We start from the raw sequence: 23761 nt of genomic DNA, 5'->3' as shown, positions 1-23761 counted from the left end.
TGACATGTGACTTCATTAGATTCTCTGTAAAGGTTGCCATAGTGACGTGTTTTGTTATACCTATTGTTGATATCATGTATACACACACACACACAAATTTTAAGTTTCAGAAAATTTGCCAACATGAGTAAAAAGTTAAAGAGGAACACAGCGTAGAGTCATAATGGCATATAAAGTCTTTATTACAATAGCACCATGGTTTGGAAAATTGGCCAATCGGAATCTGGGTAACACAGAACCTTGGATAACATGTTCATCATTCTAACCTCCTTGAATGTATACACTTATAGAGTATGACTGCACTGTGATGTTGAATGGATATATAGATTTACCTGAAGTATGTTCAACCTTTTAAATGGTAATAGTTGTCCGGTAGTGCAAGGGTGTCCCGGTAGCGCTCTCGCTTCTCACCACTGCGACCCGAGTTCGATCCCCGTGATTGACAGTGGTTGTATGTGAGAGGGTATGGCAGTCGCCCGCTCGGACACCTGGGTTTCCTCTGGGTACTCCGGTTTTCTCCCACATAAATGACCTTCTAGCGCAAACATGTATGTATGTTTGTATGTATGTATATACCGAATAAACATTTATTTATTTACTTAGGTTCGAGAGACTACATGTTAATTTTTCTGTACGTAGGAAAGGAAGCGTGATAGTAGACCTGCTGGTTGTTCAGGGTATCCAGACCAAATCGTTACCTGCCAAAGAGGTCCTAGAGAAGGCGGTACAAAGGGGAAACATAGGGGGCCTAGTAATGGACCCCACCTTCTTTGTCAGCAAGGACGGAGGTATGTTTTCCAAAGTCATATGAATAGCAGAATCATGCTCAGACAGGGCCCATAACTCTGTCTGGCTTCAAGACCCATGACTCTGTCTGGCTTTAGGGCCCATAATTCTGTCTGGCTGAAAGGCTATAACACTGTTTGGTTCCTTAGAAATAAAAGTCCTAAATTCAAGCAGTTGGTCAGAATTTTTTTAATTTGATTCCAGCCCAAATTACCCTAATCTCTAGAAATAAAAGTCTTAAATTCAGCAGTTGGTCAGAATTTTTTTTTAAAATTTGATTCCAGCCCAAATTACCCTTAATTAAGGTTGACACTTCCGTAAAACAGAAGAAAAAGGTTTAATGTGATTTTATATATGCTTTATTTAACAAGTTGAGAAATAAGTGGGATAAATATATTTAGAAGAAAGCTATTAAGGATGTTTGATACTTACTTTTGAATTTCTACTTCTCACGGTCTACATCATTGATGTAACTTAATTATTCAGCAAGATTAAATCGTTTTTTCACTTACACACAACAACCAGAACATTTTTCAGTGGGTGTTGGGTAAAGGTAAAGTTTATTCAATGGGTAATGTATCTCACATATACGAGATAAATTCATTTTGAGAGTTTTTTTATTGTATATTTTTAGAGGCTGATAAAATTGTGTTAAGTCTGGAGTACATTACTGTCAGTCCAAATGCCTGACAAAAGTATTTCAATAACTCCTTAAAAATGCCTTTACATTTATTGATGTTCCAAATTTCAGAATTTTCTTTTATAAAACAGTGAACTTTCATTGCTAAAAAAATTCTGTGAGACTTATTTAGAGTATAAGGAATGAGTGAGATGTTCTATGTTTGTGTAGTGGGATACATAAAAGGAATAAAGATGTACAAACCAGACAGCTACATGATTCTGGGAAACCATGTGACTGTATCCTGTCTAGTGTCAGCCGTATCAATGGACGGAGCTCTCGATGTCCGCTGGAGAATAAATGGAAGACTCGTGAAGCCATTGGCCAATTCCAGAATTCAGACAACAGAAATCAATCGTGACAGCTACGACCCCTCCCTGTACACCAGTAATCTCGTAATTGATGGAATAAAAAAGGTGGACACAGGTATAAAAACAAAGGTGGACCACGGTGAATTACAACCATTGAAGTGTTTAACTGACAGATTTATATGAGAGAGTTATGAAGGAGTCCATAAATATCTGAGAAATAGGTGTTATGTGTTTACATGGGCATTTAATGTTCTACTCTTCTGAGTTTTTTTTATAATTTTATATTGTTTGTTCTTGTTATAACCTGCCTTTGATTCTGACAAATAGAAATTTTTAATGTTTGATGAATGTAGTATGAGAAGACTTAATAGAGTTCCATGTCATTTAGTAGGCGTTTTACCTGATGTGGCCGATATTGTCTAAAGCCATTTTTGTGTGTGTGTTTTTTCAGAGGGCAGGGTTGAATGTGTGGCCATAGTTGGTCAAGAGTCGCTGAGTAATGACACCACCTTGCAGATCTACACAGTGGAGATGTCGGCACCTCAGTCTGCGGTGCTGAGAGGGAGCAGCGCCCAGATTACGTGTAGAATAACTCCCACCCCTCCAGCCAATGATGTCCTGACCCTAGTGTGGTGCCACAATGGGGAGACTCTTTCTTCCTCCACACACAGTAAGGGTTCTCACGAGTGTCCTTATAGTTTAATTCTGGAGACTGATATAACAGTTTTGTATAATTACTTTGTAAACTTCAAAAAATTAATTGAGATCTGAAATATCTCCGAGAGATGCAATCTAAGATTTTATGACATTTAATTTGATTTAGTACTCTTGCCACGAAAAAATACTTGGCTGTTCAAAATGGATTTCTATCAACACAATTTAATAGTTTTGAATAAAAACATTCTAGTTATCAAAACAGCTGTGAAACTACAGTAAATACCATCTATACATGTGCATGTAATGAAGTAATCTCCCTCGGGTAACTGATGTAATCTAATCATATACACATGTAATTAAAACACTTGTAAAAAGCAATATCATTGATTTATTTGACTTTATCAGCATTTTTTACATCGGATAAACTAGTAACCTGAAGTTCCACAATATGACATCTTAGGAATGATGTCACAATACACTCTCATTCTTTGTTTCCATCTTGTTGCTATGGCAATAATGCTTCACTTCATATAAAACTAGAGTTGGAATTTTTCATCAAATTACTACAAATGCAATTTACTAAATTTAGTTATAGGAAGTGAAAGTAATTTCTACTCATTTTATATGATGTATAGGATGCTGAAACAGTTTACTCGCTGTTACAGGGTCATCAATTATGAAATTTTGAGCCAGTCACAGGGCTGGCTACACTCAAAAGTTGCCAGCCTAATTGTTCAAACTCTGTCAGTCCTGATTTTCAGCTTTGTGATATCTATTATTTTACACAAATGAATCTACTCATAAAGCTTATTTATGACTGTTGTTATTGTACACTAGCTGATAAAATAAGCCTGACCGCTGGGCTATCATATGGAATTTCGTCTCCACCCACTTGAGAAATTCTCAGGCAGTCACCCACCCAGGCTGTAATTTCTAACCCAGTCTTTTATAAACTGCTTATGAGTTTATGACTCTCTTTATAGAAAATACTTTTGTTTTTTATGTGAATTATGATGATTCATTAGGGAATCTGACTATTGCTGTAATTTGACTTGCTGTAATCAAACTGCTGTAATTTGACTATTGCTGTAATTTGACTATTGCTGTAATTTGACTGTTGCTGTAATTTGGCTGTTGCTGTAATTTGATTGTTACTGTAATTTTACTGTTGCTATAATTGGACTGTTGCTATAATTGGACTGTTTCTGTGATTTGATGGTTGCTGTAATTTGACTGTTGCTGTAATTCGGCTGTTGCTGTAATTTGGCTATTGCTGTAATTTAATGTTGTAATTTGATGGTTGTTGTAATTTGACTATTGCTGTAATTTTACTGTTGCTGTAATATGGCTGTTGCTGTAATTGGACTGTTTATGTGATTTGATGGTTGTTGTAATTTGACTGTTGCTGTAATTTGACTGTTGCTGTAATTTGGCTGTTGCTGTAATTTAACTGTTGCTGTAATTTAACTGTTGGTGTAATTTGATGTTGTAATTTGATGATTGCTGTAATTTGATTGTTATTGTAATTTGATCATTACCGTAATTTGATGATTGCTGTAATTTGATTGTTATTGTAATTTGATCATTACCGTAATTTGATGATTGCTGTAATTTGATTGTTATTGTAATTTGACCATTACCGTAATTTGATGATTACTGTGATTTGACTAGTTCTGTAGTCTGACTGTTGCTGCAATTTTGCTGTTGCTGTAATTTGAAAGTTGCTGTATTTTGACAATTGTTGTAATCTGACTATTGCTGTAATGTGGAATTTGACTGTTGCTGTATTTTGACTGTTGGTGTAATTTGATAGTTGCTGTAATATGACTGTGTTGCTGTAATTTGACTGTTGGTGTAATTTGATTGATGGTTGCTGTAATATGACTGTTGCTGTAATTTGACTTTTGGTGTAATTTGATGGTTGCTGTAATATGACTGTGTTGCTGTAATTTGACTGTTGGTGTAATTTGATGGTTGCTATAATATGACTGTGTTGTTGTAATTTGACCGTTGCTGTATTCTGTCTTTTTGTCAGATGAGTACCAAATATCAGCAGACTCCCCATATTCTGAAACTATCAACATCCCGTATGCCCAGCAGTCAGAGACCTACAGCTGTGGAGTGAGGTACACTAAGTCAGAGGATAGGACCTGCTCCCAGACTGTTCAGCTTAATGTGTACAGCTCAGGTAAGTCCAGCTTAATGTGTACAGCTCAGATAAGTCCAGCTTAATGTGTGCAGCTCAGGTAAATTAGTACAGCTTAATGTGTACAGCTCAGGTAAGTCCAGCTTAATGTGTACAGCTCAGGTAAATTAGTACAGCTTAATGTGTACAGCTCAGATAAATTAGTACAGCTTAATGTGTGCAGCTCAGGTAAGTCCAGCTTAATGTGTACAGCTCAGGTAAATTAGTACAGCTCAATGTATACAGTTCAGATAAATTAGTACAGCTTAATGTGTACAGCTCAGATAAATTAGTACAGCTTAATGTGTACAGCTCAGGTAAATCCAGCTTAATGTGTGCAGCTCAGGTAAGTCCAGCTTAATGTGTACAGCTCAGGTAAATTAGTACAGCTCAATGTATACAGTTCAGATAAATTAGTACAGCTTAATGTGTACAGCTCAGATAAATTAGTACAGCTTAATGTGTACAGCTCAGATAAATTAGTACAGCTTAATGTGTACAACTCAGGTAAGTCCAGCTTAATGTGTACAGCTCAGGTAAATTAGTACAGCTTAATGTGTACAGCTCAGGTAAATTAGTACAGCTTAATGTGTACAGCTCAGGTAAATTAGTACAGCTTAATGTGTGCAGCTCAGGTAAGTCCAGCTTAATGTGTACAGCTCAGGTAAGTCCAGCTTAATGTGTACAGCTCAGGTAAATTAGTACATCTCAATGTATACAGTTCAGATAAATTAATACAGCTCAATGTATACAGTTCAGGCAAATTAGTACAACTCAATGTGTACAACTTAGGTAAATTAGTACAGGTCAATGTGTACAGCTCAGGTAAGTCCAGCTTAATGTGTACAGCTCAGGTAAATTAGTACAGCTCAATGTATACAGTTCAGATAAATTAGTACAACTCAATGTGTACAGCTCAGGTAAATGAATCAGATTCAATGTGTACAGCACAGGTAAATTAGTACAGATCAAAGTGTATGCTCAGGTAAATTGGTACACCTCAATGTGTACAGCACAGGTAAATTAGTGCAGCTTAATGTGTACAGCCCGGGTAAAATAGTACAGCTTAATTTGTACAGCTCAAGTAAATTAGTCCACCTCAATGTGTACAGCTCAGGTAAATTAGTACTCCTCAATGTATAGATATACCGCTCAGGTAAATTAATGCAGCAGCTTAATGTGTACAGGTCAGGTAAATTAGTACAGCTCAATGTGTAGAGCTCAGGTAAATTAGTACAGCTCAATGTGTACAACTCGGGTAAGATGTGCATAGAAAATAAAGCTCAGATGCAGTGTTTACAATTTTAAGCAAACTGGTTACTGAAAATGCTGGCTCAGCTCAGATAAGTTGTTCTGTAAGATTTGTTTGGGATGGTGCCTGTAATCTATATTATCCATGATTCCTAGATTGAAGTCAAATATGGAAAAACGAAACATATGGGGATTTATTAACATAACATCACAAGAATTCTATTAACCTACTATGGAGATGATCTATTTGAAACAGCTAAAGAACTTAAAATTGGTTAATGTTTCTTATGAAGATTCATTTAGTGTGACGTAATGTAAATCTCAATGTTCTTATAATGGGATAAATTTGTTGCAAATCTTGATGTCTAGTGGATTCATAAAAATGTTTTTTTCATCAAAATGAATTTACAATAGAATTAAATTGAAATTACTAGACCTGTTAGTTTTGCTATCTGATCTTCCTCAATAAGGCATACAGATACCTGACATTATTAATCACCCAAGTGTGACTGTATAATTCTATGATGAGTTTTGCATGGCTGGATGAAAGGAGTGAAAACCTTGTTAAAATTGCTCATAGTAACATAATCATTAACCTAATGATGATCAAATTTTTATGTTCGCTTTTTGAAAGGGGGGGGGGGGGCATATTGGTTTGCACTTGTCAGTTGATGGCTCAGTCAACCAAGTGTTTTCTGCCCAGTAACTTTGAGATCCAAAGGTCAGAGGTCAAACTTCTGCACATAAGAAAATATTGTCCTCTCAATATTTTGAGAACCCTTTGATGCTAGATGTCAAACTTGATCACATCAAACCCCCTAAGGAGTAAATGATTGTGTTAATCATGTTTCAAACTACTCCATTGAAAAGAAACTATTGTTCACTGATATTGAGGTTAAAGGGCATTTGTCAAACTATCCATTGAAAAGATAATATTGTTCACTCAATATCTTGTGAACCCTGTGCTTGATAGACATCAGACTTGGTGCACGGGTATCCCCCAATTTTTCACAGTCATTATAAATATATTCTAAAACATTTCTTGTTTGTACAACTTCACTGTATGAGTGAAATTCATAGAATAAAGCCCCTTTTATGACTAGCAATTTTAATTTTTAATTTGTAGATATAAACACAAAACTTACAAATATACCAGTTGCTATTTCTCAAAATAGATACATTAATATAAAAAAAGATTAAGATTTATTTATTTTTTAATTTTTTTTTATCTTATACACATTCCGTTTAATTCACAATACTGAGATTGAAAACATAATGTACAGAAGTACTTATTTATGAGAGAGAGAGAGAGAGAGAGAGAGAGAGAGAGAGAGAGAGAGAGAGAGAGAGAGTGAGTTACAAGATTTGGTTCCAACCATTCCAATGGCCATCAAATTTTTCATTGTCACCATTTATGTAATAAATAAATTTCTGCATTTCATAAAAATGTTTTAGGTATGATATTGTCCTTGAAGGTTTCTCAGAGCATCTTGCTGTATATGTATAGCATTTAACCAAAGGAAAATGGTATTTATATAATAAAAAAAATCATTTAAATACAAAGTACTTTTAGAGGATGTTACTTTAGGTGAGCTGTGTAATCATTAATTTCATTAGACTACGTTTTGTTGAAAATGCTTGATTTATACAGAACTTTAAACAATTTAGTGAACTCGCTGTGCCCTCGTGAAGAGAGAGACGGGATTGTGTGGGAACCAGTTTATGCCACACTGTCTGCCTATCAACCTTGCCCCACAGGATATATAGGTCAGTACATAGATATATAGGTCAGTTCATAGATACATTGGTCAGTATATAGATATATAGGTCAGTATACAGATATATAGGTCACTACATAGATATATAGGTCAATACATAGATATATAGGTCAGTACATAGATACATAGTCAGTATATAGATATATAGGACAATACATAGATATATAGGCAGTACATAGATACATGTATATAGGCAGTACATAGATATATAGGTCAGTACATAGATATATAGGTCAGTATATAGATGCATAGTCAGTATATAGATATATAGGTCAATACATAGATATATAGGTCAGTATATAGACATATAGGTCAGTACATAGATATATTGGTCAGTCTATAGATATATATTGATTGATTGATTGTATCTTGCTTAATGTCTTGCTCGAGAATTTTTCACTCATATGGAGATGTCACCAAGACCAGTGAAGGGCTTCAAATTTAGGCCTATGCTCGGTGCTTATGGCCATTGAACAGTGAGGCTTCTTTAGCGTGCCACACCTACTGTGACACAGGTCATCCGTTTTTAAGGTAATCTCAGAGGACCTGTGACATTCACACCTGATGCCGAGCGTGTGGTGATGGAACTGTCACTACCTGTTTTAACGACTTAGGTGTGTCGCGGCCGGGATTCAAACACCAGCGTTCCGCATGCGGGGCGAATGCTCTAACCTCTCGGCCACCACGGCGGTATATAGATATATAGGTCAGTACATAGATATATAGGTCAGTATATATATATATAGTTGGTATATAGATATATAGGTCAGTATATAGTTGCATAGTCATTATATAGATATATAAGTCAATACATAGATATATAGGTCAGTATATAGACATATATAGGTCAGTACATAGATACATAGTCAGTATATAGACATATAGGTCAGTACATAGATACATGGTCAGTATATAGAAATATAGGTCAGTACATAGATATATAGGTCAGTATATAGATATATAGGTCAGTACATAAATATATAAGTCAGTACAATACTACATAGATGTATAGGTCAGTATATAGATATATAGTCAGTATATAGATATATAGGTCAATGCATAGATATATAGGTCAGTATATAGATATATAGGTCAGTACATATATATTTAGGTCAGTATATAGATATATAGGTCAGTACATAGATATATAGGTCAGTATATAGATATATAGGTCAGTATATAGATATATAGGTCAGTACATTGATATATAGGTTAGTACAATACTACATAGATATATAGGTCAGTATATAGATATATAGGGCAGTATATGAATATATAGGTCAATACATAGATATATAGGTCAGTACATGAATATATAGGTCAGTACATAGATATATAGGTCAATACATAGATATATAGGTCAGTATATAGAAATATAGGTCAGTATATAGAAATATAGGTCAGTACATAGATATATAGGTCAGTATATAGATATATAGTCGTACATTGATATGTAGTCAGTTCATAGATATATACTCAGTTCATAGATATATAGTCAGCACATATATATAATATATATATAGTCAATACATAGATAAATAGGTCAGTACGTAGATAAATAGGTCAGTTCATAGACATATAGGTCAGTTCATAGATATATACAGTGTAGTTTGTTGGATTCAGGAATTGTGTTGATACAAATATATTGTAACAGGAGGGGAGAAAATACAATGGACCAGACCGGGATGAGTCAGGTGCTCTACCTTTTATATAAACTAAAAATTAACACGGCCATTTTATACATAAAGTAAAAATACTTCTTTCCTGGTACTTTCCAGTAAGTTTGATCGTTAACTACAGAGTTCTCTGCCCTTTAATATGATAAAGCAGTCCATTTTATAGAATTTTCATCTCGCATTAGAGAAGGGTTTTTACAAACCACAGGGAGGTATATGAGCATCATTTATTTACAATTATTATCAAAAATAAAAATATGCAACCATTTCAGCAATGAATCACACTGAACATTTCTTACAAGCACTGCAACTTAATTCCTTCATGACAGCTTGTGGTTTTAAGCTCATTTGTTTGAACTTAAGGCTGAATTTCAGCTAGGGCACCAGAGGACTGATTAATGCTATGATTAGGATTTTCTAGATTTGTACTAGTCTCTCATTGTATCATGGGTTACCTTAAAGATTTCTGGTAGAACATGAGTCAGTTTTCAAACTGGATTTATTTGATGTATTTCGATAATATCGGAGAATTTCTGTCAAAATGTACTGCTACATTGTGAGATCTGTTAGTCTAAGATTGTATGTTGATATATTTACATGTGCAATCATTTTGTTAACAGTAGTTTACCTTTCCATTTATGTTACAGTATACCTGTCTGATCACATGTTTCACGCATCATGTGATTGAAGGCAAAATAAAGAAATATCTGAACTATAAATAAACATATAAAATCTTAATACAGTGTATAACATGTGTGTAGGTATGATAGAACGGCAGTGTGGGGCTGACGGACAGTGGGAGGAGCCTGATGTTTCTACGTGTATCAAGAGCAGCTTAGTCAGCATCTTTGTTGAGGTAAGTTTGAACAATAGTAATAGAGTTTGCTACACAAAACTGCTTTCTTATCAGCAGATATGTTAGAAGAGAATAGCATAACATTTAGATAATTTAAAAGACTATTAGTGCTTTTTAGCTCTCGTAATCTTCCTCTCTCTTTAGCATTGTGGAATAAATGTTTATTGCTTGTAAAGGGAAATAACTCCTGATTAGTTCTGAACCCCACAATAAACTGACAACCTCTGTGATTTAACCTCACAATAAGCTGACGACCTCTGTGATTTAACCTCACAATAACCTGACGACCTCTGTGATTTAACCTCACAATAAGCTGATGACCTCTGATTTAACCTCACAATAAGCTGACAAACTCCATGATTTTTAACCTCACAATAACCTGACGACCTCTGTGAACCTGATGATCTCTGTGATTTAACCTCCCAACAGGTGTCACAGGTGAGGGATGGTTACGACACGAACAACATCACTGGTGTACTGAAGGATTTCTCTGCTGAGACGGCGCAGATTACAAGTGACAAGAACATCACATCAGGTGACCTGGGAACCAGTGTCAACATCATCGCCAATGTAGCTGCGATTTCAGCAGGACGAGAGGACTTGGTGACGGACTCCGATACACAGGTCAGAAAAAGGGAGTAACAAAGCCGCGATTCTTCATTTCACTCTTTATAAACATCACTGTCATCGGTGCCATTTTTTAACGGAATGCTTTGAACTGTTGTATGGTTTTCCTTATCTTATTTTTCTTTCTTTTTTTTTTGAAAGGAATTTTTGTTTTCTGTGAATAATGTATTAAAAGAAGACATCAAACCTGTCTGGGAAAATTTACAGCAAAAGGTAAGTGATTGTTGCAGTGCTTTGTGAATGTTTTCAATGTGCTCTCAAAGAGTTGTCTTTCTTTAGTCATGACATCAAAATTTGTACTGTAACAAAAACTTTAATTTTGATTAATTTCATATTCTCCATTAAAGAAAGATTATATAAAGGAGAGTTGTTTGTTTTACAGAGGGGTTTGAACAAAGCTGCCCAGCTGATGAATGCAGTGCATGAGTTTGGAAACAGCGTTACTAAGAGACTGCCCCGGGGAGAGACAAAAACTCTGTCTCAGCAGAACATAGGTGATTCCCCTCCCATTAGTCTTCTGTGTTTCGTTCTGAGCTGTATTCTATACTTCATGTCAGGGCATGCTTTCTATGTCTCTATAGCTCATGCTACGTGAGTATTCTCTTGAAAGGGGGATAACTCATGGACGGTAGTACGGTTGGTTATCTTTTACTCTATATATCATACAGTAGTACTGATATTTTACCGAGGTTTTGTCAATGATCTGAATAAGTGGTTATAAATCTGGTGAATGATATAAATGTACAGTTCTGTCAAACTTTTGCAGCAAAAGCAAGACTCAGCATGCAGTTGGTCAACCAATCGGTGCAAAACATTTTATCTTTTTAATCAAGTCAGGCAAGCAATGAATTATTACGCTGTTTTTTCTCTGAATTAAAGTTGTTGAGTATAAGAAGTCTGTGATAGAAGATATAACTTTTCCAATGTCCAAACTCAACCCCAGTGCAGATTACAAGAGCGTTGTTCAGCTGAGGGAGGGAACGCTGAAGAAGTTCACATCAGGTGAGACTGGAGACCAGTGTACTTACAACTGGAGGACCAGATTAACGGATTACTGTATATTATACGCGAGTACTTAAGATGGCAAAACGACTCGTATACGTCAAATCACGTGAACATGAATCCGCGTGCCGTCTGTCAATCAATAGTTCTTACATGTATTTTAGCAACAGAAAATTAAAAGCGAGTGATTTTATTTCGCAAGTGATGCCTGTGAGCAATTATGTGATGGTAAATTCCTTGCATATATTTAGGAATCTACAGCATATGTCAGTACAGACTTATCAATAGTTTAACCATCTCCTTCTAAATAGATGATAGTCAAACTGCTTTATTGAAGATTTTAGATAATGGTGTCATATAATATTTTTATTCAGAATTTGTTTGTGAGATGTGTTTTGCAATTTTTATTTTACCACAAAATTCAGTGTCGCCCCATGTAAACATATACTGCATAACTTCGCTGTTTAGGGAGACATTAATTTGTACCTGTATGACTTTGCTTAATTTATGGAGACATTAATTTGTACCTGTATGACTTTGTTGTGTAGGGAATGATACTGTGGACTATGCAGCTACCTACTACAAAACTCTGTCTGCACTGTTCCCGAAGAAATCTTCACAAAACAGGTCAGTGCAAAATGTAGCAATTTCTGCTTTAATTTAGCTTAATTGTATTGATCTTGGAAATATTTTGGTATTAAACTCTACGACCACATAAAGATGTATTTAATACATCTAAACTTTTCATTTTCAAGACAAGGCACAAGTCCTGTTTATGTTTACATATGTTACACGACTCACTATCGAAATAGTACCAAAATAAATGACTCTGGAGGAAAATATTAAGTTTTTTACCTCACCTGAGCTTTTCTGTCTGTCGTCTGTCTGTAAACTTTTTGCACATTTTTGACTTCTCCAGAACCACTGAGCCAATTTCAACCAAAGTTAGCAAAAAGCACCCTAAAGTGAAGGGCTTTCAAGTTTGTTCAAACGAAGGAGAGATAAATGCAAAAATGGAGTAGGGTCATTTAAAAATCTTCTCAAGATCCACTAGGCCAGAAGAACTGAAATTTACATGAAAACTTCCGGACATATTGCAGATTCAAGTTCGTTAAAACCATGACACTGGGGGTAGGTTGGGGCCACAATAGGGAATCAAAGTTTTTCATGCGAATATATATAGGGAAAATCTTTAAAGATCTTCTTATAGACTTTGCATATTCTATATTTTGGCCAACCTGACTGGTTTTTTTCAGCCAGTATGGGAAATAACGTTTATCATTATACAACTACATGTATAGCACTGCATGTGTCACAATTTGTACATAGTCGTTTATTTTGTCCCGAATTGTGCGCCATAACCTGTATGAGAGAGTAACTATATTTAGGCGAGAGTGAGGTCTATAGGGGTGTGTCAGTTCAGCACAAGTCGTGAAGGTATGTCCTTCATACAGAGAGCACTTAAATTATGTCTGTGTGGAGCTGTGTGGTCATATAAACGATATGTGGTCGGTCATAGAACTGTCCTGTGTGGTGATACCATTCTGGGTGTTGGTGGTGCTGTTTATTCCGTGTGAAATCCTGTGTGGTCATAGAACTGTCCTGTGTGGTGGTACCATTCTGTCTGTTGGTGGTGCCGTTTATTCTGTGTGAAATCCTGTGTGGTCATAGAACTGTCCTGTGTGGTGGTACCGTTCTGTGTGTTGGTGGTGCTGTTTATTCCGTGTGAAATCCTGTGTGGTCATAGAACTGTCCTGTGTGGTGATACCATTCTGTCTGTTGGTGGTGCTGTTTATTCCGTGTGAAATCCTGTGTGGTCATAGAACTGTCCTGTGTGGTGGTACCGTTCTGGGTGTTGGTGGTGCCGTTTATTCCATGTGAAATCCTGTGTGGTCATAGAACTGTCCTGTGTGGTGATACCATTCTGTATGTTGGTGGTGCCGTTTATTCCATGTGAAATCATAGAACTGTCCTGTGTGGTGGTGCTATTCTGGGTGTTGATGGTGCTGTTTTTTCCGTGTGGAACAACAGTGACCTCTGATGTGTACTTATTGAGGTGATTCATGTAACCCATATACTAGTTCTGTCTGCTTGTACTGCATGCGAGTGTTCCTGCACTACTAGTTCTGTCTGCTTGTGAGTGTTCCTGCACTACTAGTTCTGTCTGCTTGTACTGCATGTGAGTGTTCCTGCACTACTAGCAATGCCAAAATCTACTTCTACATGCACCAGCGTATTATACTTGGATGAGGCATGATGAGAAAGCTTCGTCATGCATATGACAACTACGGATACCAAGTGGTGACATAAACATTATGTGCAAGTATCCTTACCATATGTGCGCATTGTATTGTGAATCAATGAACATTCTACTTACATGTATACTTGTTGGAGTTTTTATGAAATAGACTGTGTGTCTTAAAGCAAAGTACATTGTTTTATTGTCATATGTTATGTATTTTGAGTGAGTTACGCATGTGTAGAGTGTGAATGGTTTTGTTTGTGCATGTCCTTTCGTTGTGAATAAAGTTATTTCTCTTTTGTGTTTCTTTTTCACATATCGATGTTCAATTTGAAAACAAGTTTTTTCTATCTTGAGTCAAAATTGTGACACAGTGTTAACATAGACAAAAATATGCATTCTTGACTTATAATCTCAGGGGATCACACCCAGGGGATCATTCTTGTGGGGATGAGGTCACCAGATGGGGGTGGGGGTCATACCTGGGGGTAAAGGGTCATACCCCAGGCTAGGGGGGGGGGGTCATAAGCTGGTCTCCCCGCTGGATCTTTGTAACCCTGTGTTATTTTTTGCCATGATGTAATGATGTATTGAAATATGATTTTGTCCCAAAATAACTTGGCCATGATTATTTTTTTTCTTTATGAATTACATGTACATTTATTGTGTTATGAAACGAGAGATGTGCAGACAAACGAAATTAATGTGAATTGGATATTAGCCCCCTTTTTAATTGTTTTGTAGTCATTTTTCTGTCTACAAGTTTTGTGAGTGTTATTTCTAAGATATGCATACAGTATGCTTTAATTGACTTGCAATAGAATTTTACCTAAGGGCTTTATATCATGGCTATATATGCCTCTTTCAATTCTACTTTGTCTGTGTGGAGTTTATAGGGACTTCTAAAATCCTCAAAATCTCGGTCATTGTTTTATGTATCCAGTGATAACTCTATTAAAATATCTTCCTGTGAAATGTTAGACTTTGGGATTTAAGATTTTTCATGCCAGAGTTATGGGACTTTAATTGCTGAAAAATGAACAATTTTGTTTCATGAAGATTGATGTAATTCAATGAGGCTGTCAAGGAATGATATGAAATTTACAGCCCCACAGGAAGATTTTATTGGTTACACCATGTCTGTCTGCCCATCTGTCTTTTTATCCATCTGTGTCTGTCTATCTGTCCATCCATCTATCTGTCCATCCATCTATGTCTATCCATCTATTTGTCTGTCTATCTGTCTGTCCATTCATCTTTCTATCTGTCTATCCATCTATCTGTTGATCCATCAGTCCATCCATCTATCTGTCTATCCATCTGTCTGTCTATTCATTTATTTGTCTATCCATCTGTCTGTCTGTCTATCTGTCCATCCATTCATCTATCTGTCCATCCATCTGTCTGGCTGTTCATCCATCTACCTGTTGATCTATCTGTCCATCCATCCATCTATCTGTATATCCATCTGTGTCCATCCATCTGTCTATCTATCCATCTATTCATCTATCTCTTCATCCATGTGTCTGTCCATCTTTTTACCAACAGTGTTTGGTGCACACAAATTTCCCCATAGTGTGTCTAGGTCCAATTCACCATGCACAGAATCAATATACATCCTTCAACCTTACAATGCATTGACATAAGGTTCCAAGGCTATACATTTGAATATATGGGAGAATTTTTAAAAAAATCTCATCTCAGAACTACAAGGGTATAATTTGTAGAATTAGTGTGCGTAAGCTGCTCTTCGTGTGGTGTTGATTTAAGTTTCTTGACACCATGACCTGCAATGGCGGGGTCACAATGGGAGCTGACGGCTTTACACAGAAAAATGTCACTTCTCCAGCAAGTGTTGTGGCTCATGAGCCTCTTCGTTTGTTTTTTTAAATATTTTTTATCTTTCTTTTTTAATACAATTTTAAACATTCTTCATGAAATTTTAAGATAAGGATTTATCACAGTTCGGTGAATGTAAATATGTTCTGTTATTTTTTTTAAACGTTATGAGGACAATTGACACTTGACACAATGACAATGTTTATAAATAATTAATGCTGATATAATCCTTGAGGTCCAATATTAAAAGAAAAAACAATAAAGGCTGTAAGTTGTTGTAGTAAACTACAACTGTTCGTTTGATTGATGGGTTGTCTTTTGGCCTCACATCTCGTTAGCTGCTCACACTTCCCGTAATTAATCCCTTTTGTCCGAGACCATAGGGCTGACTAACAAGAACATGTTTTTTTAGGTCTGGTTACAATTTTTTTCTACTTAATCTAATGAAGTTAGAAAAATCGACATTGGGACCCAAACTGTTTATTTCAAATTTATTGCATATAAATGTTGGACATCCATAATTGATACATGATAAAGAGCTTATGATTTGGCTGGTGTGAATTGACTGATCATTTGTTGAAATATGAAGGCACATTCGTCATTTTGTGAAAAGAAAAAAACTTAACACGGTGTCTATAGGGAAGTTTTATACCAATCATCACTCTGTCAATGAGACACCTTAGGGATCAAGTATTTCAACAAAAATACATGGGGGATCAGTCATTATTTGCATCAGTTATATATATTTTTAAAATGCCATCAAAAACAAAGTTATAAATTTCAAGTATTTGCCTTTGATATGGAAGGCTAAGTAATACATGCACTAAACTCATTAAAGGGTATACTTGATACAAAGGGACTAAACTCATTAAAGAATATACTTGATACAAAGGGAAAGAAATGGATGCATGGGTGGCTTTATAGTTTTTTGGCTTAATAAGTACAAATATGAAATTCCTAAACCACAAGGGACTTGTAAATTTCCATTGATGTTCAAAAGCTGAAATAAAAATCACCGCTCCCTACATAACTCTATGCAAATTTTCCTGTGTTGGACTTAATTGAGGAATCATGGGAAATGAAGAGGATGGGTAATAAGCCTATTCAAAACTGGGCACTAATCGCAAATCAGGGGTTACAATAGATACAGTACCATACTAAAACTGGGCACTGATCACGAATCGGGGGTTACAATAGATACAGTATCGTACTAAAACTGAGCACTGATCACGAATCAGAAGTTACAATAGATACAGTACCATTCTACAGCGTTGCCCTAAATATTTCAAAATTATCATCAGAATTTGTTTGATAGACTGCAGCATCATGTATATCAGACATGCAGCAAATGCACACATAATTACACTAATGTCTGGAGTAACACTCGCGTAACTACACTGATGTCTGGAGTGACACACACATAATTACACTAATGTCTGGAGTAACACTCACATAATTACACTGATGTCTGGAGTGACACACACATAATTACACTAATGTCTGGAGTAACACTCACACAATTACACTAATGTCTGGAGTAACACACACATAATTACATTGATGTCTGGAGTAACATTCACATAATTACACTGATGTCTGGAGTAACACTCACATAATTACACTGATGTCTGGAGTGACACACACATAATTACACTAATGTCTGGAGTAACACTCACACAATTACCCTAATGTCTGGAGTAACATACACATAATTACACTGATGTCTGGAGTAACACTCACATAATTACACTGATGTCTGGAGTAATACTCACATAATTACACTGATGTCTGGAGTAACACACACACAATTACACTAATGTCTGGAGTAACACTCACATAATTACACTGATGTCTGGAGTGACACACACATAATTACACTGATGTCTGGAGTAACACTCACATAATTACACTGATGTCTGGAATAACACTCACACAAATACTCTGATGTCTGGAGTAACACTCACATAATTACACTGATGTCTGGAGTAACACTCACACAAATACACTGATGTCTGGAGTAACACTCACATAATTACACTGATGTCTGGAGTAACACTCACATAATTACACTGATGTCTGGAGTAACACTTGCGTAACTACACTGATGTCTGGAGTAACACTCACATAATTACACTGATGTCTGGAGTAACACTCACACAAATACACTGATGTCTGGAGTAACACTCACATAATTACACTAATGTCTGGAGTAACACTCACATAATTACACTGATGTCTGGAGTAACACTCGCGTAACTACACTGATGTCTGGAGTAACACTCACACAAATACACTGATGTCTGGAGTAACACTCGCATAACTACACTGATGTCTGGAGTAACACACGCAATTACACTAATGTCTGGAGTAACACTCACATAATTACACTGATGTCTGGAGTACCCAAGGTACCATGAAGCACTGCATATTGAGATGAAGTTTTGCATGAATTAAATCAGACTCCCATCTCAGACACATAATATGGCACTGTTCAGTTTTAAAGATGCTAAATTTTGCTTCAATACAACTGGACTATTTTTAACCAACTTGGCACAAAGCATCTTTTTCTTTTTTTTTTTTTAAAAAGGGGGAGGGGGGATACTATTGTTTTTTCTCTTACTGTTGAATGACCACACCCCCTTCTAAGGGATTTTTTTTTATCTTGTCATTTGTTGTTGCCTAACATTTGAACAATTTCAACTTCTATTAAGATACTACTAGGACAATTTTTTTCAGTATATGTATTGTCATCCGTAAATTAAGTAAGCAGAACAAAATTCATGAATTTCATTGTCTTAAGTCCATCGGGCAGAAAAGAATATGCATTTTTTTTTAAAAATTCTTCATTACAGACTTTAACAGACAAAAATCTTTGCATATTCATATATGAGCCTTGAGCACTCTACCAAAATTGTGAAATCCTCTGCCTTCTCAAAGCTAATCTGTTTAAATCAGAATTTTGTCATGAGCTGAATGTCAGAATATTGCATGTCCTCTAACCTTTAACCTTTGATCATATATAGAAGAACCCAGGCTCTCGAGGCAATTAAACTAGATCAAAGTTGAGCTTATTTTACCTTTATAACCTGAGATCTTTGTAAGATTTTATCTTTGCAGGTAAAAAGTCCACAAAGAGTCTTATTAGACTTGCTCCTGCTGAACTGAGCTTAGAAATAGGAGCTCAAATCTTCATTGGAATGTAGTGTTCATTCAGTAGTGTAGTATATAAACCCTGTCCTCAACAATATACGGACAAACACACAAACAAATAACCAAAATATTGATTATCTCCACCTCATAGTTAGCTGTTATGAAGGGAGAAGTCATTTTAAATGCAGGTCTGGAGATATTTTGGGAAAGGAGTTTTTCTTTGAACAATTACTGTATTCATGATTTGGGCAAATAAGAATTTTTATCCCGAAATAACAGATTCCCTTAACTATGATGTGTATTTTAATTATCAATTGATAGTATAGATTAATTGTAATTAATATCACCTTTTCTATTTATACACCTTACATTTTCTGATTGAATATTGAAGATTATGTATAAAAGAAATAGCATATAGACATGTAAATTGAATATGATGTACTATAATGACATTATGTAATTGTCAGCAGGTTTTTTAGCAAATTATAGAAATCTGTTATGTATTACTACATTAAGATTTCCAAAATCAGTAAAAGCAACATCACGATTAGTCTGGAATAGTTCGTTTGTTTTTCTGACACAGCAGGTAGCTACATAGCTTTACATCATCACAGCCATCCACAATATTAACAATATCTCCAATGATTATCTCAGGAGAATATCTCATGAACGTTCTAAATAAGATTTCTAGAAACGTATGTATGTACAGTTTTAGATTAAATGAGCATTTTTATACGCCTGTCTTTAGATGGAACATATTAAGGTTCAGTGATGTCTGTACGTCCACCCATCCGTTTGGGGTTTTCTATTTCTGTTTTCATTTCTCTTTCCATATCAAGGTGAAACTTGCTGTGTAGCTTCTTTGTGGGCCACTCTAGATAATGTTGCAATTTTGATACTTTTTTTTTTTACCTCTCGCATGAGTTTTGCCCCATTATATGTAGGGTACGTAATTTGTGTGGATATTTCCTTCCACAATTTTAAAATGAGGAACTTCTCATTTTACAGAGTATTTGTATTGGTACTGAAAATGTGCATGTGGCAAGGATTTAGATTTTTTTTTCAAGTTTTGAGAAAATGACAGCTTGCTGAACTAAAATAGTCCATTTTGAGGAAATATTATATAGAGAATACATGATTTAATGTCTGTCCAACTCCTCCCACAGATTTCAAGTGAGGACTTTATTTTACGGAGTGGCAAGGATTTTGATATTCTTCAAATTCTGAGAAAATTAACGTTGTTGAATTTAGTTAGTTTTTAGGAAATATTACACAAAGAGTACATGATTTGTCCATCTAACAAGTAAGGACCTTATTTAACAGTGTTTGTATGGGTATTGAAGATGTGCATGAAGCAAGGATTTTGATTTTCTTTAAATTTTTTAGAAAATTACACAGGAATTTGTTGGTCAATTTGGAGGAAATATTATATTAATTGCACATATTACATATTGTTCTCACAAAGATAGAAATATTGTGCTTAAAATTTTATTTTGAATATTTTCAGCAACTTAATTAATACAGACATTATTGCATTTTCTCTTGCCAATGGAGAAACAGAAAACTTGGATCCACCCCTGAAACTCGAATTTCTACTACACAAGGTAAAATTCCATGACAAGTCAAATAACATTGTTGATATAAGTACATCAAATTAAGACAAATTCATTATACATATCTATATATGTTGTACATGCAGTATTGAAGTACAAGTGGTGAGTACAAGCAATGGTATAACAATTGATAAATCTAATGATTTCAGGTTATTGAAGATCAAAATGCGATATGTAGCTATTGGGATTTTAATCAAAGGTAGGTTGAAGATGACTGAAAATTCCACTTTCAAAACTTTTATTCAATATATACAAAGACCATACTGTATATTTGATTGATACAATTGTATCCAATTATGAAATACCTGCCTTTATTTCAATTACATATGTATACTTGTAGATGCCAATTTGAATTTTAAAAATGTTATCTGATCGAGAACTTTGTTTTGCTCACAAGCTAATTGCAATTAAATTTTATTGGTGTTTTTCATGAATAGATATTATCAAGAATTAAATAAAATCAACAGAGCCTTTATGTTTAGCAGCTCCTTTTATGTTTCACTGATTAATAAGGCCTTTTCATTTTATGGGTGATATATAAGGCTATTGCCTTACATTTCCTGTTTTATTATGTTGAGCTAATAAGGCCATTGTTTTGCAGTTCTTGTTTATGTGTTATTGGTGAGCTAATAAGGCCATTGTTTTGTAGTTTCTTTTTTATGGGTGATCTAATACGGCCATTGCCTTTCAGTTTATGTTTGTGGTTTACTGGTGAGCTAATTAGGTCATTGTCCTGTAGTTCCTGTTTTATATTTACTGGTGAGCTAATTAGGTCATTGTCTTACTGGTGAACTAATTGAGTCATTGTCTTGTAGCTCCTGTTTTATATTTACTGGTGAGCTAATTAAGTCATTGTCTTGTAGCTCCTGTTTTATATTTACTGGTGAGCTAATTAGGTCATTGTCCTGTAGTTCCTGTTTTATATTTACTGGTGAGCTAATTAGGTCATTGTTTTACTGGTGAGCTAATTAGGTCATTGTCTTGTAGCTCCTGTTTTATATTTACTGGTGAGCTAATTAAGTCATTGTCTTGTAGCTCCTGTTTTATATTTACTGGTGAGCTAATTAGGTCATTGTCCTGTAGTTCCTATTTTATATTTACTGGTGAGCTAATTAGGTCATTGTTTTACTGGTGAGCTAATTAGGTCATTGTCTTGTAGCTCCTGTTTTATATTTACTGGTGAGCTAATTAGGTCATTGTCTCACTGTCGAGCTAATTAGGTCATTGTCTTGTAGCTCCTGTTTTATATTTACTGGTGAGCTAATTAAGTCATTGTCTTGTAGCTCCTGTTTTATATTTACTGGTGAGCTAATTAGGTCATTGTCCTGTAGTTCCTATTTTATATTTACTGGTGAGCTAATTAGGTCATTGTTTTACTGGTGAGCTAATTAGGTCATTGTCTTGTAGCTCCTGTTTTATATTTACTGGTGAGCTAATTAGGTCATTGTCTCACTGTCGAGCTAATTAGGTCATTGTCTTACTGGTGAGCTAATTAGTACATTGTCCTGTAGTTACTGTTTTATATTTACTGGTGAGCTAATTAGGTCATTAATAGGAGCATACAGGACGTAGCTCCTGATTTATATTTATAGATGAGCTAATTAGGTCATTGTCTTACTGGTGAGCTAATTAGGTCATTGTCATGTAGCTCCTGTTTTATATTTACTGGTGAGCGAATTAAGTCATTGTCCTGTAGCTCCTGTTATATATTTACTGGTGAGCTAATTAGGTCATTGTCTTACTGGTGAGCTAATTAGGTCATTGTCTTACTGGTGAGCTAATTAGGTCATTGTCTTGTAGCTCCTGTTTTATATTTACTGTTGAGCTAATTAGGTCATTGTCCTATAGTTCCTGTTTCATATATTTACTGGTGAGCTAATTAGGTCATCATCTTGCAGCTCCTGGTCAGACAGAGGCTGTTATACAGTATTCAAGAACGCTACCCAGGTCACATGTCACTGTAATCACATGACCAACTTTGCTGTTTTGATGAGTTCCGTGGAAGCTGTAAGAATTATTCTTAGCAATATGATGTTAATTATGTGGAGGTTGATATTTTGAATCTCTAGAAATTAAGAACAATATCGCAACATAAATATCCAGCACGACATTTTATTAATTCCGTATTAATTATAGCTGTCAGACATCAGCAGTACTGACACGGTGTCTGCCTCGCTTAATGAACTTTCATCTCAATGTGGTTCTCTACAAAAAGATGAATGAGTAAATCCTAGGATTCGTTATGGTAATTGCATTAATTTCCCCTTTTCTTTCAGTCCAAGTCAGAGAATTACGTCCTCGGTCTGATATCAATTGTTGGTTGCACAATCTCCATCGCTGGACTTTTAGCTACCGCTGTCTGTCACCTCATGTTCTGGAGGTCAGCTGCAATTTTCTCTTGTGTATTAACTCTACTTTGAAATATGAAGCTTGATTAATGGGAGTAATTCAATTCACTTTCACTGTTTATCTTTTAAAAGGCATGTAAAATCTGACAAAACCAAGATCCTTCTGAACCTTTGCCTCGCCTTGACGATTGCTCTGACTATATTTCTTCTGGGTGTGGAGCGAACACAGCACCAGGTCAGCATTTATTTCTGGATGCAGGCCACCATAAAACTCTGATGATCTCGTTCTCACTTTCTGTGTCATCAGTACGACACATCTATACTAGCTGCAGGCCACCATAAAACTCAGACCATATTTCAGTCTCACTTTCTGTGTTACCTGTATGGTGCCTTTATACTTTTAAGGATTCCTTTCTCTGTCTTCTTTTTGTCCATCCATCTGTCATTCTCAAAAGCTTTGTAACTTTAAGTTTTAGGGCTTAATTTAGGGGCAAGATCAAAAGTTCAATGTCTGACAAAAAAATAAATTCACATAGTTTTCACCAAGACCTCCTCCCCCCCCCCCCCCCCCCCCCCCCCCCCCCCCCCTCAAAAACTAAATATGATAAATGTTGAAACTAATCGAATAACAAGTAAAAATACGATTATAAATAACACTCTGTATACCTTTTCTACAGTGTATTCACAAATGAAAGTGTAGATTAAAACTATCGAATGTTCATTAAAATGTAATATTATTGTGGATTTTAACAGTTGCTTGT

At 35.5% G+C, this 23761-nt stretch overlaps 1 protein-coding gene across 1 annotated transcript in view; it reads left to right on the top strand.

The window, feature by feature from the left end:
• The window catches only part of LOC125668902 (fibrillin-1-like), a 68185-nt gene that overhangs the window by 30441 nt on the left and 13983 nt on the right, over positions 1–23761 (top strand). Inside the window, exons 13-28 of the mRNA XM_056162180.1 lie at positions 640–788; positions 1637–1891; positions 2228–2446; positions 4469–4621; positions 7538–7636; positions 10085–10179; positions 10609–10803; positions 10948–11019; positions 11189–11300; positions 11686–11808; positions 12357–12435; positions 20547–20643; positions 20802–20851; positions 22551–22659; positions 22929–23032; positions 23133–23235. Of these exons, the coding sequence (XP_056018155.1) occupies positions 640–788; positions 1637–1891; positions 2228–2446; positions 4469–4621; positions 7538–7636; positions 10085–10179; positions 10609–10803; positions 10948–11019; positions 11189–11300; positions 11686–11808; positions 12357–12435; positions 20547–20643; positions 20802–20851; positions 22551–22659; positions 22929–23032; positions 23133–23235 (2014 nt within the window). The remainder of the gene's footprint in view (positions 1–639; positions 789–1636; positions 1892–2227; positions 2447–4468; positions 4622–7537; positions 7637–10084; positions 10180–10608; positions 10804–10947; positions 11020–11188; positions 11301–11685; positions 11809–12356; positions 12436–20546; positions 20644–20801; positions 20852–22550; positions 22660–22928; positions 23033–23132; positions 23236–23761) is intronic.

The sequence above is a fragment of the Ostrea edulis genome, chromosome 4, assembly GCF_947568905.1.
Source record: "Ostrea edulis chromosome 4, xbOstEdul1.1, whole genome shotgun sequence".
Classification (NCBI taxonomy): domain Eukaryota; kingdom Metazoa; phylum Mollusca; class Bivalvia; order Ostreida; family Ostreidae; genus Ostrea; species Ostrea edulis.
The sequence above is the reverse complement of the archived record's forward strand: the minus strand, read 5'-3'. Positions and strand labels throughout refer to the sequence as shown.